The following is a 13,662-nucleotide window of genomic DNA, read 5'->3' on the forward strand; positions in this document are numbered from 1 at the left end:
ACCTGAACTGAAGTGATTGTTGTCGAACTCTTTTGAAAATACACGTTGAGTGCACCAAACTTTTTTACACTGTACATTGCATTGTACATTGACATAGTACGGAGTTGAAAGGTTCAGGATAAAGGTCGTCCTCTGGAATTACACATTCACAAAATAAATAGGCATGATCATGTGCATTTGTATATTGAACAGGGTTAAATCACAGATATTGGTGGTTGAATTCACCGGGTTCATTCTGTTCCTGACCGGAGTGTTGTTTACCGACTGACTGATCTTGGAAATGAATCAGTGTTTGTGTTAATTTAAGTCGTCATAAAATAAATAAAACCTTAAACTCGGGCAGTTTTGGATCTGGACTCAAAATCACTGCTTTTTGTTTTGATTTCTAAAGTGTTCGGGAAGTTTTAACACTCAACTTTCCTGCTTGCTCATATGTGTTTCTCATGTTTATGAGTGCCGGACGCTCAACAACACAACGTCTGAACTGTACGTTCAACTTTAAGGATACGTGAACTTTTTGTGCATATCATATTATATTAAACAATCTTTATTTCACTATGTCTGATGCAGAAGAGACTCCGGGGGAGAAAACCCCACTAACAGGCTCAATCAATATGGGTACCGGCAAGAATGACGGCACAAAAAATGAGGAGATACCGGATAAGAAAGGGTATGGTGGTACTGACAATAATAGCCCTAGCACTAGTTCTGCAGAAGCTGCAGGAAGCAACAATGGCAAAGATGAGAAAGAAACTGGGTAAGCCGTAAATATACTTGTAAATTTGATCAATCTTTCACATATTGGAAAAGAGTCAAAAGACCCCCTGGCCACCCCAGGTAGTCGCGGAGGCCTGCCCTGAAAATTATGTATGGATGTGAATCAATGCTATAATTCACTATAGGCCCCCGGGCTATAGGCATACGGGCATTTTATTTGTTACAAATACTTTCAAAGGCCTTACGATTTTTGCAGCACCGTATCTTCATTAAAATACATTATAATCGTATAGATAAGATCAGAATTGGGAAAACAAAATTGTTCTACAATATAATTAAGTTCCATCCAATTAAGTATAAGTTGGGACATTATATGAAAACATTTACGCGTATACATGCCAACAGCCTGAGGTTTAAAAAAAGTTATAACCAAAAGTTCAAAGTCATCCATTGTGGCTTTAGGCCTTTAAATTAAAGCTCAAAGGCGCATTTTGTGGTTTTAGCATTCTTTTTATATTAGTACATTGTACGAAAAATCCCATTCCCCAAATTTCAGTTGATTTGGACATTGAAAGTGCGAGTTAGGCCTATGTATAAATAATTGCATGTATAGGCCATGCCACAGTGTTGTAGGCCTAATTTATGAGCTTATAATCATTGTTGACAGGCCGCACAATAGGCCTACACTGAGTGCAAACTGAGACTTTAACAAAGGTTTAACATTAGGGTCTATAGCTTTCTGATGGTATAAACTTGAAATCTCAACTTTATTGGAGTGAGCTGAGATGATGAGGGGGTAGGTGGGGGGAAAATTGAACTTTTGTGATTTTCAGGGCCGGTCGAAAGTGTCATGGGGTAAACTGGGGGTGAACAATTTTATTTGGGGTGGGGGAGAATCCCCATAATTAATGCCCCCACCCGTAGTGCCGCCACTATCAATTAGAGTCAGCCCGGTGGATCATTAGTGCCTACGCGTAATCACCATGCCTTTTTAAAAGACAGTTCTTGTTTATTATGAGTGATTGCGGATACAGGCTGTCCTTAGTCAAATTGCTGGAAAATCGAAATTGAAAAAAGCTTATCATGAAAATGTTAAGAATTCTAATTTTTGTGCGTAATATGATCACCTTGGCAGGTCTGATGATGGAGACAAACCACAAGAACTCACTTCTGACAGAAATATATCGTTACTCGAATTAGTAAGTATGCTGTATGATCAGTAGTTGAGTTATAAAAGCTTAAGCTTACTTCAATTTGAGTTCAAAATTCAAGTTAAATTCATGAATTGCATGGATGGATTGACATTGCTCGAGAAGTCTTGCCACAAATTTTTTTCAGCGATGCGCTTCACATTTAAGGCTAGAGATAGTTGCATTTGAAATCTAGTTGGAAGCGCTGAATCATGACATTGCAGTGTAATGGAAGTTCAGCGGTAAAACACAGCTGTCGATCACACAAGGTGTACACATGTAGGTATGCTAGGTGAATTCAAATGTGCCATCAAACTGCATCATTTTATATATCAAATTAAAGCCCTTGAATAACAAAGCCTGAAAACCATTTTTTCATAGCACTTTCCGTAGCAAAGTTACATCTTGTCAAAGATTGACTTTCATCAAAAAGTTTCAGCTAGCAAAATTCCCCAAAACGGTATTTCGGGGGTGTTTCTAGATCTTAGTCTCATTATGATAGCAGCTTTTTTTAATGGAACTGCTATCCAAATCCCGCTAAAATTCCATGTGCGAGTGACTTATCACCATAAAAAATCATATATTTGGGTCAAGTGAAGTATAGAAAACATATTTATGTAGGTTTCCTTCTTCTAACAGTTGTTTTAAATTTCTATGTAAATTTGCATCAACATTGTCGGCGAATTTGACTGACTAGCAAATGTGTTAACTAAGGTTTGCCTGGGTTACCTACAAGGTGCGATCTCAATTATCATCAAAGAAAGATGTTGCTAAAATTGCACTTAAACAAAATTTTAGATTGTTCAAAATAGGCAACCTCAAAAGATATCTAGTTGACTCATCAAAATAATTTCATCCATTCCAAAATTTTATACCTGATCTCATGTACCACAATACACACATGTGTATTGGTACATGATTCGGCGAGTATATATGAGCAAGTCTGAAATCATGGTCGTTTTTTACTCTGTTCAAAATGTCACATGTACACCAAATACAGCCCCCAAAATGGTTTACTTTTTGTATTGACTTACCGGCGAACACGTAAGTAGTAGATGGAAATGCGATCCTCCAAACATAACTTACCATTTGCTCAAGATATTTTTCTCCCACACTGCTGAATGCTATTTGTGATTGACGCCATGTCAGAGCATGTTGACAAATGGCTGTGGTAACACTAGGTTGCCAGTTCAACAAACAGAAAAACTTATCACTATAATGAAAGACAGAGATAAAAAGACTAGTTCGCGTCTGACGTCAGGGCAAAGGCGCGCCGTGATTGGTTGCCGACCTGCGCAGTACGACATTTTCTGTCTAGTTGTCTGAATTTCAGACGCGAACTAGTCTTTTTATCTCTGTCTTTCGTTATAACCCCACTGCGCAACCTCCTCCTCTTAAAAGGTGTTGCCACAAGCACAGTTTCACGCTAATGGCGCCCAAAAGTGTGTTCAGCTGCCCGGAAGTTGTATCAAAGTTCATGACATGTCAAATTACGTCATTCATTCGCCATGTTGACATGAAAACATTAGCTGCTGCGAGGTCAGTGTCGTTCAATTCGTTACCTAAATTCCTTTCAGGATATTCTGATTTCACTTATTTATGATGTGTAAATGCAAGCTGTTATTGCTGACAATAGAAACATTGTTGCAAAGTCATTAAAAACAGGTATGTATTACAGACGTTCTTTGGCCGAAACGAGATACAGGCTAGTAAGGTAGTGTACCAAAATTTCAACAAAATAAATAACATCTGTTGCAAAAAATGTCAATTACCTACAACCGTAAAAAGATAAGCACTCTAGTCTAGCAATGAATGTGTAATAACTTTCCTGTGCAAATTCAAAGCTAGAGTTCTCAAAGTTCTTAACTTCAACATCAATGTCATGCTTCAGCAGGGTCAGAATTTCGTTTCACAGTGCAAGTTATTTTGATGATTCAACTTAATATCTTTTGAATAAAATTTGCCCATTTTGAACAGTCTAAATTTTGTTGAGGTAAAATTTTAGCAACATTTATGATGCTATCGCCCATCGTGATTGGCTACATGTTTACTTCTAAACTTCTATTACTGTAATTTACACAATGACGATAGCATGCTTCAGTGAATCCGACTAGATTTCGAATTATGTGAGGCTCATCGGTGAGCAAATTTGTGGCAAGACTTCTCGAACAAGCTAGGGATTACTGGGGCCAGAGGTTATCTTCGGAGTCTTTTCATGGCCACTGAAGCATAGATAGTCAAGGACACTCATTACAAATTGAAAGATTGGGCTTTTAAAATTTACAGTAGAAATTTCATTTGAATGAACACAGCTGTCAACAGCATGACGATTTTCCGCGTACACTGTGTGATGAATGCCCAATGCGACCTGCCGGACTACAATGTATGTAAAGCGGATGTGAATCCATCCATGCCAACTCGCTCATGATTGGTTAGTATTTTCATTATTGTATCCATGGTCGTGCATTCACGTTTTTGAAATACACGACATACAATCGCTGTCGGATCACATATCAGCTGTTGGCAGCTGTGTTGTTCATTCAAATGAAATCTTTACTATAGTAAAAGAATCCTTAATATAATGGGAACATATCAAAAATTCAAGAGGGTCATCAGTGGTCAAACATTGCCATCAATCATACTGCTGACCAGTGTTCTGGCAGGTGCCCTATAGTACTTTATGTAGAGTTCTAGTATCTGAAACCCAGCATGCATATCATTCTCATTTCCACTGGGTTGTGTACAGTGGTAGCACCAGTAGGGGATCCCCTCTCCCAATTGTTTCTTTGACCCATCTACCACAGTTTCTCCCAGTCAGGAAAAAAATCACATAAAATTGTTGTATTTTGAATAAAAATTGTTGTATTTGGGCAAAAATCACCTTATTTGAGGCAAAATTGCCCTATTTGTGGTAAAAATAACCCAGTTATTTGAAAGTTTTCCAAAATATTTCCTCAAAAAATTTCACTTCACTCCCCATGAAAAAATTCCTGATGCTGCCAGTGTCACCACTGATATCACTGGAATGTTGAGTTTTAATGCTTGGTATGATTGTGGATCTATAGGCCTACATTAAAATGTAATCAGATTTCTTTCAGAATAATATTAATCCAATAGCATTGTATTTCTTTGACAGTTTCGCTATGCCACTCCAGCTGATTCCTTGCTCATATTCATTGGTTCCGTGGCTGCATTTATACATGGGGCAGGATGGCCAGTGCTTATGGTCATCTTCGAACATGACCAATGACCTCATTGGCTTTGATCCACCAAAGGCAAATACAACAGGTGGTCCACCAATCTTGCCAACATTCCCAGATGGAGTGACCATTACGATGCCCTCTTTCACAGTTCCGCCTGATTATTACAAGGAATTTGATAAACAGATGAGGGAATATGCAATTATTTATACATATGTTGGATTGGCGGTGCTGGTTGCCGCTTACTGTCAGGTAAGCTTTGTACTAAAAAATGTTGTATATAGTCTCCATCATGAAATGAAATAATTGACTGTGTTCTTTATTGTAAATTGTCATCGGTTGTAATATACATGTAGAAAGGTGACCAATGAAAACACTCAAACAGTTGAGTCTAAGCTATAAAGTTTATTGCACTTTTGGATAGTACCAAAGAGATTATACTGAAGAGAAGTGACTCAAAATTGTCCATCGGTAAGGCTGCCATATTGGTTTGTCGCGCATGGAGGGAAAATAGTGTACCTCTGCCACTGCGTCTGCAAGTCACATAACGCGATCATTGTAGAGTGTACTTTTAGCTACGTCACAAGACGCGGTCATTATACTTTTTGAATGACCTGCATTTGTGTCCGCATATTTAAAAGTTATTATCTGTGATTGGATCGCACTTGCTGCGTATATTAATGAGGTTATGAATATAGAATGGAGTGCACACAGTTGGGCACAGTGATGATGCTAGTTATGCATTGTGATTTGTGATTTGCGTGAGTGGCATACCCTTATGTGGATTTACGCGAGCGTGAGTTGGGACTTTACTGACGCGTGCAGTAAAAAAAAGCTCTCCATTATGAGCAACATGTAAACATGGCGGAGTCAGTACTCTTTGGTTCTATCTCATTGGATGGTATTACTCAATCATTTGGCTCTCAATATAATCAATGTGGGCAATTTGAAATTCTGAAAACCAAGTACATTTACAATGTATGAACATGATCATAATGGTCATACTCCTTTCAATTCTTGTCTATAAATAATAACATTAAACTTTGTAGGTTTGTTTTTGGAACATTCCATGTGAACGTCAGAGTCATCGGTTACGCAAAGCTTTCTTCCGTGCAATTCTGAGACAAGAGATTGCATGGTTTGACAAGCATCAGAGTGGAGAACTAACAAGTAGACTCGCAGAGTAAGTAATTACTTGATTGATTGATTGATTGATTGATTGATTGATTGATTGATTGATTGATTGATTGATTGATTGATTGATTTGATTTGTTTGATCAGTCATTTGATTTTAGAATGTAGATGAAATTCCAATGACTACTTTGTAAAGCATAATGAAATATATGTGACTTACTCTCACAAAATAAGCATTAAGTTGACAAAATAACTATCTGAGATATTCCCAATTTAAAATTCTTATTTTAAACCCTTTAAAATCATACCAAACACACCTTGCTTTGGTCTTCAAAAATCATGTTTAATGGACTGTATCTTCGATAATGCCCTGGCAACTTTATATTGCATCATATATGTGACATGCTCATTTGTGCGAATATGTCACATAACATTATTCTATCATTACAACTTGTATCAAAATAATGAGGTTTATTATCCTTAGCTTTTAAGATTATTGACAAGATTGACAGCAGAATGCAACATAAGTTCCAAACCTATTATGCTTTTAGGACTTCATAGATCTTATGGATCGTAGAGTCTTGTAATCCTAGTCATTTTAAGTGGATCCAATGTTTAATTTGGAAAATAGTACACATCTTAATGTTGTATTTGCAGTCAGCTTTGTTAAAAGCTTTTCTGTTATTGCCTTGCAACGCAATATTTTCCATGGAGCATAGCTTTATAACCCCTTTTAACATATTTCTGATTTTTCCTGATGTATTTTACCAATTCTTTTACTAACAGTGATTTAGAAAGAGTAAAGGAAGGGATAGGAGACAAAGTAGCCCTTTGTATACAGAGCTCAGCACAGCTGATTGTTGGTAAGTAGACACCACCACCAGTAATAGGGCGATTTCAAGAAAGGTCATTAGTTCAAATCAAATCAAAAGACATGATGCATGCATAAAGCACTAAAGAAATCCCCAGTTGAAGTGATATTGATTGACTCATTTGCTTTGTACTTGTTCCATGCATCATGTCTTCTGGAGGCAGATTTGAACTAATAACCTTTCGTGAAATCGCCCTATACTGGTAAAATAGTAAAACAATGGGTAGAAATTAATTGAAATAAAGTTGATAAGAACTCCCTTAAAGCATGTGCCTTGCAGTGATTTTTATTTTTGTATTACAAAAGTATATTTACATCAGCAAATGTGATATTTGGAGGCTTTTTCAAAACCTGATATTGTCTTGCAAAAGTTGGGGTTTCCATTCATGAGCAAACTCATTGAAATTGGTCTTGTCAACTTCTATTTACTTCGCGAGGGCAGCTTTCGCGCCGGACGCTAGTTCTAAAACAATGATGAACAACGGTGAAACATGATTGAATCCTTTCAACAACAAAAACAAGCTTGATTATATCATGAGGAATGTCAGTTAATCATTGCCACTCAGTCTTACAACAAAAAAAAGCGGTGAATTCTCTTTTGGTATCAGCAATAAAACTACAGAATAAAAGGGCAAAGTTTTGCTGCTACCTCCAAATTGAATACTGAACTTCAAGGTGTGTATATGCACATAAGTTCCAGGCATGACGAATTTTACGCGTAATGCGTATGCGCACGTTTGCGTATACGCTTCTCTGTAAAAGTGTGGTTTCATCACGGATTAACAATGGTGGGCTCCTGTACAAAGGTATAAGAAGAGTTGTTGAATAATATCTATGTAAAAGACAACACCACAATGACCAGTGACCACACACTTCACAGATTAATTATCTTAAAAAGAAACTTGTGAATAAATCTTGTGTGATGTTCTTTACTAGGTTTTGGTATTGGGTTCTGGAAGAGTTGGGAACTGACGTTGGTTATGATGGCATTAACACCTGTTTTAGCAGTGGCTGGTTCTATGATCATGTTTGTAAGTATACCCTTCATCTTGATTGTTTAGTAAGATAATAATTGATTAGTGTTTTCTTGATTGTTCTTGCTTGGATCCCTCAAGTTTTGATATGTACTTAAAGTGTATGCAGGTGGGATGAAAAGCCGATCATCAGTTGAAAATTCTGACATTTCGTATTGAAGATATACATTTATTTATTTTGAGGACTGCTAAATGTCAAAAATATCAATTTTTAATAATTTGCACAAATTTAAAAAAAATCAAAATTATTTATATCAGAAGGACATTCCTTGTATTCAGAATGCAATTTGTTGTGTCTGATATACTCTCATGTCCCATGAAAAATTATCTGAAAACGTTGCTATCTGAGCCCGTAAGGCACTACAGCTAAATTTATTTGATCCTGAGATCGACCGTCAATGCTCGTAATTTACAAATTATCAAGTAATTAATCAGAATTATTGGTCAATTTGTATTGGTCAATATCATGACATGTACAAAGTTAATAGTGAATTAATTGATTTCAGAAATAATAATGATCGACAAAGCATTGATGGTCAATCTATCTAATTTGGTTCTATTGCCAAAGCACATTTCCACATTTGAACAAACTCTTTTCTTTTGTTTAGTTGATAGCCAACTATGCCAAGCAGGAGCAGTCATTATATGCTGGGGCTGGTAGTGTAGCAGAAGAAGTACTTTCCAGTATGAGAACAGTTGCAGCATTTGGTGGAGAACCAAAGGAACTTCACAGGTATTTGTTGTTGACAATAAAATGGACTATTCCAGTTGATATACATACACCCCCTATGGAAGACATGACCTTAATCTCCCATATATTAGGGGTGTAGATTTCAGGTAACCCCATTTGCAATTCACACTCCCTGTGTGGACAATTAAGGCCATGTCTTCCATAGGGGGCATATGGATTTGAACTGAAATAGCCCAATATGCCTGAATGTATGTGTATATATCTCTGTGTACAGTTTTTTTTGTTTTTGTTTGTATGTTGTTATATTTGTATATGTATCTGTATAAATAAGGCGTGGATCAAGGTTTATGAAAGTTGGGCCAGGTCCTGCTTGAATCACTGAATTTTGTTGATCCATATTTGTTCATAATGGCCATAGTGAGGATCCATATGCATTTTTACCATATCTGAACATTTTTTTATGTGCAAAGCTGTGTCAAAGCAATCAATCACCATCTCACTTTTCCCTCCCCTTTTTTTAAGAGGGGTAGTACATATCCCCCCTCTGGATTCGACCCTGATAGAAGTGAATGATACAGTAGATTCATGGACTGCTGTTTAGCAACCACTCATGGCCTGCCACCTGGAAACAAACAGACAATGCTAGGCTGGATGAACTCAATACCACTGCTGTCATAAGTCCACCCAGATCTAGGAGCAAGCTTGCAAAGTAATTATTTATTTGTTGTTACTTGATCACAGATATGACAAAGAGTTAGTAAAAGCGAAGGATGTCGGCATCAAGAAAGGGCTAACCATGGGACTGGGATTCGGAGCATTTATGCTCATATTATTCTCAAGTTACGCCTTAGCATTTTGGTAAGTACAATATCTGACACAATGTGATATTGGAATTTGGCTCTGGGGATGAGGATGTATGGAAGATGCTCAAATTTTTTTCTGGGGAAATAGTTTTTTTCTTTGTGCCATGCACATATGACTAATCTCAATTTGGCATCATTATGAATCTAAATGAGGTGTAACAAATTTGGATTGTTCCATTTGAATTCCAGGTATGGTCCAAGAATGGTTTCCGATGGTAAGATCAGCGGAGGTGACGTAATGACTGTATTCTTCTGTGTCATGATTGGTTCGTTTTCAATCAGTGCGGCTGCACCAGCATTAAGCAACGTATCAACTGCCAGGGGTGCTGCTGCTGTGTTGTTTGATATTATTGATACAGTGAGTAGAACAAGTATAGTACCGTAAATTGGTATACAGATTTAGTTTAAAGGAAGGTGACCCAAAATATTTGGGTAATGGAATTCTTTACAACTTATGTATGATATAAAATGTCATCCCTTTCAAGCATTCTTGCCAATGTAAGATCCTAATTTTCTCATTAACATTTACCATTACAAATTTACCATTGAAAGTAGGAGTTTCAAATAAGTGTATTTCTGAAGATATCATAAAAACTGTTGAATTAGTTTTGAGCGTGGTGCACTATCAAGACTAATTCAACAGTTTTTTGATTATATCTTCTAAAATGTACCGATTTGGAATGCATAATTACAATATGTTAATGGGAAAACTAGGATCTTTCATCTGCATTTTGATGGGGGTAAAGTGGGGGATACGGCTGTCATCGGGTCTCCAACCTTTAAAGACTAAATTCTTCAAAATGATGTTATGGATATATTATTTGACCAAGGCAGCATATTAGACAGTGTGACACTCAAAGCTGAAGATTCATTGATGAGCTTCCTGTACTAGACCAAATTTTGCTTTTTGTTTGTTCAGTTCTAAATAAAATTACCTTCTAAAACCTTTTTTTTTTAAATGTCAAGCATATCTAGGCATTAACAGCTGAAATCTAGGAGATAATGCTTACAAAACTTCAGCCAGGCACAAGTGACCTGGTGAATGATGGGGGTCGCCGTAGATAGCTGGTCGGGGTATTTTTACAGGACAGGGAAGCGTAGCCGACAATCGGGTGTTACCCTGTAAGTTAACAAGGTCTTTTATCATGGATCATCTGCCCCACCATTACCAGATGAACCACGGGGAGAGCGGAGACTTTTTTTTGTCCTGCGGGGAATTGAACCCGGAACCTCTTGCACCAAAGGCAAAGACCTTGACTAGTGTGCCACGCTGTTCCAGGATTTTGATATTTGTATTCTCAATACACTTTATATATGTAATGCTTATGTTTGTAAACTTGTTTTATTTTTCCTACCAACAGACACCAAGTATTGACTCCAGCTCCACCAGAGGTTTAACACCTGATCGCATATATGGTAGCATTGAATTTAACAAAGTAAATTTCAACTATCCAACCAGGCCTGAAGTGCGTGTACTTCAAGGTCTTACTCTCACTGCGCAACCTGGCCAGACGGTGGCGCTTGTTGGACCCAGTGGATGCGGCAAGTCAACTACAGTCAATTTGTTGTTACGGTTTTATGATATACTAGAAGGAGAGGTAAATTTGATTTGATGTTTTAGTCCTATTCTTTGATCAACTTGTTGGGTCATAACTGTGCGGATAGAGAAAACTTAGATATGTAGGTCTTGCATAGTGTGTATTGCATCTGAGAATTGATGATTAGATACCATGTGGTTAAAGTGTCAGATTCTTCATTTTTACATAAAAAGAGTAACAAAAAAAGGTAGATACTTCACATGAATCTACTTCATATTCCAGAAAAGATCAATTTTTGGAAATCAGGGCCAAAACATGCATTTTAGGGCCCTTTTGGTATGCTGTGACAATCAAGCAAAAACACTTGTTCAAATTATTAAAAATAACATAAAATATTAAAATTATGAACTAAGTTTTAGCCTATACTCTAAATTGCATGTTTTTGGCCATTTCCCCTCGAATTGCGAAAATATTAAAATTTGACTTTTCTTGCTACATAGAACTAACTAAAGGATTAGGATTTAGCTATGTTTTATTTGGTAAAACAAGACACTATTTTTTTAATTCCAAAAGATTAGTGCCGTATTTGCCTGGAATCAGGAGTAGTTTGTAACATAACCCCATAATTCCTGCCAAGTTGGTACCAGTCAAAAATATAGTGTTATCTATTCTAAACATACTGTGCCTGTAGCATAAGAATATCTTCACTTGTACCTACTATATATGCATACATTTAATAATCATACACCTTTGACATTTCAGGTGAAAGTCGATGGCAACAATGTTAGGGATCTGAACATCCAGTGGTTGAGACAGAACATAGGAGTAGTGAGTCAAGAACCGATCCTATTTGGTTGTACTATTGAAGAGAATATTATGTATGGTAGGGAAGGAATTACTAAGGAAGATGTGGTCAGAGCAGCCAAAGATGCTAATGCACATAACTTTATCAGTAAACTACCCAATGTAAGTACTACTCCATTTTTCCAGATCAATGCAGCTCTAATATTTTGTGTGTAAAATATTGTGTTTTGCCAAAAGACATAGAGATGTGAGTGAGTGAGTGAGTGAGTGAGTGGGGGTATGGGTGAGAAAGGGATTGGGGGAGGGAGGAAGAGAGAGAGAGCAAGTGAGAGAGAGGGAAAGAGAGAGCAGGAGGAGAGCGTGTGCCAGTGAACAAACATCCCACCATATACTTCTGTGTCTGCCTGAGTGAATGTGGGGTAGGCAATTAGGAGGTAGATTTGGGCAAGTGTGTGCACATCTGTAGGCATTGTATTAACTCTCGCCACATGGGTGTCGACTGCAGACAACAAGTTTAAAAAAATCTAAGAATAGCAAAATTTCAGAATTGTAAATTTTCATGACCATATTTGGAATCAGCATGAAAAATGCATTAAAATGAGTACAAACAAGCCTAGTATTGGTTCAGTGGTTCTTGAGATAGCTCTAGAAATTTTGAGAAAATATCTCAAGACATAATAAAAAAAAAAGGACTTTTTATGGTGAAGCGTATATTGCTAGCACACAGAGCAAGAACTTTAAATCAGTACTAATGATGATTTCTTTTGTTTTTGTGATACCAATAACTTACAGGGATACAACACATTAGTTGGTGAACGTGGAGCTCAGTTATCAGGTGGGCAGAAACAGAGAGTAGCCATAGCAAGAGCACTTGTACGCAATCCCAAAATTCTCTTACTTGATGAAGCTACATCAGCTCTGGATTCAGAGAGTGAGAAAGTAGTACAAGCTGCTTTGGATAAGGTATGACTAAGCTTTTATGTCATTTTATCAGTAGATATAAATCGGAGCTTATTAGTTCCTGCATTGTTATGGATCATAAAGTTTGTAGTCCTCAGATTAAAGGTGCATTTTCATATATTTAATTTTTTTGCAATTTAGCTTTTTGCTACCTCTTTTTTTATCATGCAACTGTCATAATTATGTGTGTTGCCTAAAACTGGCACTCTCATACACTGTTAAACCACTACCAGGCAAATAAGTAATGAACACCAACACCGTTTATATTGATATGTGTGCATCCACCCCCATATCTTTACTCATCAATGTCAATGTATGTCCACTTAAGTGTTACCCAGACAGATTGAGAGAGTGACAGGGTTTACCCCTGTTCTTTCTGTAAGTGACTGTGATCCACATGCATAGGTGTGACTCTTTGTACACAAAACCAACAGCTTAATGTTGCCTTCAAATTATGCAGAGTTTTCTCTTGATTCATATATACATATCCCAAGTTAGTTACCAAATGTGACACATTTTCTCATACAAGACTACATCTCCAGGATATCTTTGTTAAAGTCATAATGTATGATTTCTGTCAAATTTTAATTTTATTATTCTTTACCAAAAATTATAAAATAATATTAGTAATAACTGTCAAGAAGGGTTTCCGTCCATTTT

The 13,662-nt window shown here is 36.9% G+C and overlaps 1 protein-coding gene across 1 annotated transcript in view; it reads left to right on the forward strand.

Moving 5' to 3' along the window:
* Nucleotides 1–314: 314 nt before the first annotated feature.
* The window catches only part of LOC140147272 (ATP-dependent translocase ABCB1-like), a 36,435-nt gene continuing 23,087 nt past the window's right edge, over nucleotides 315–13,662 (forward strand). The window contains 13 exon segments of the mRNA XM_072169053.1: nucleotides 315–757; nucleotides 1,853–1,916; nucleotides 5,044–5,141; nucleotides 5,143–5,359; nucleotides 6,157–6,290; nucleotides 7,028–7,104; nucleotides 8,049–8,143; nucleotides 8,755–8,879; nucleotides 9,579–9,695; nucleotides 9,890–10,058; nucleotides 11,062–11,298; nucleotides 12,001–12,204; nucleotides 12,835–13,005. Of these exon segments, the coding sequence (XP_072025154.1) occupies nucleotides 558–757; nucleotides 1,853–1,916; nucleotides 5,044–5,141; nucleotides 5,143–5,359; nucleotides 6,157–6,290; nucleotides 7,028–7,104; nucleotides 8,049–8,143; nucleotides 8,755–8,879; nucleotides 9,579–9,695; nucleotides 9,890–10,058; nucleotides 11,062–11,298; nucleotides 12,001–12,204; nucleotides 12,835–13,005 (1,908 nt within the window). The 5' untranslated portion in view covers nucleotides 315–557.

The sequence above is a fragment of the Amphiura filiformis genome, chromosome 1 (genome assembly GCF_039555335.1).
Source record: "Amphiura filiformis chromosome 1, Afil_fr2py, whole genome shotgun sequence".
NCBI classification, from domain to species: domain Eukaryota; kingdom Metazoa; phylum Echinodermata; class Ophiuroidea; order Amphilepidida; family Amphiuridae; genus Amphiura; species Amphiura filiformis.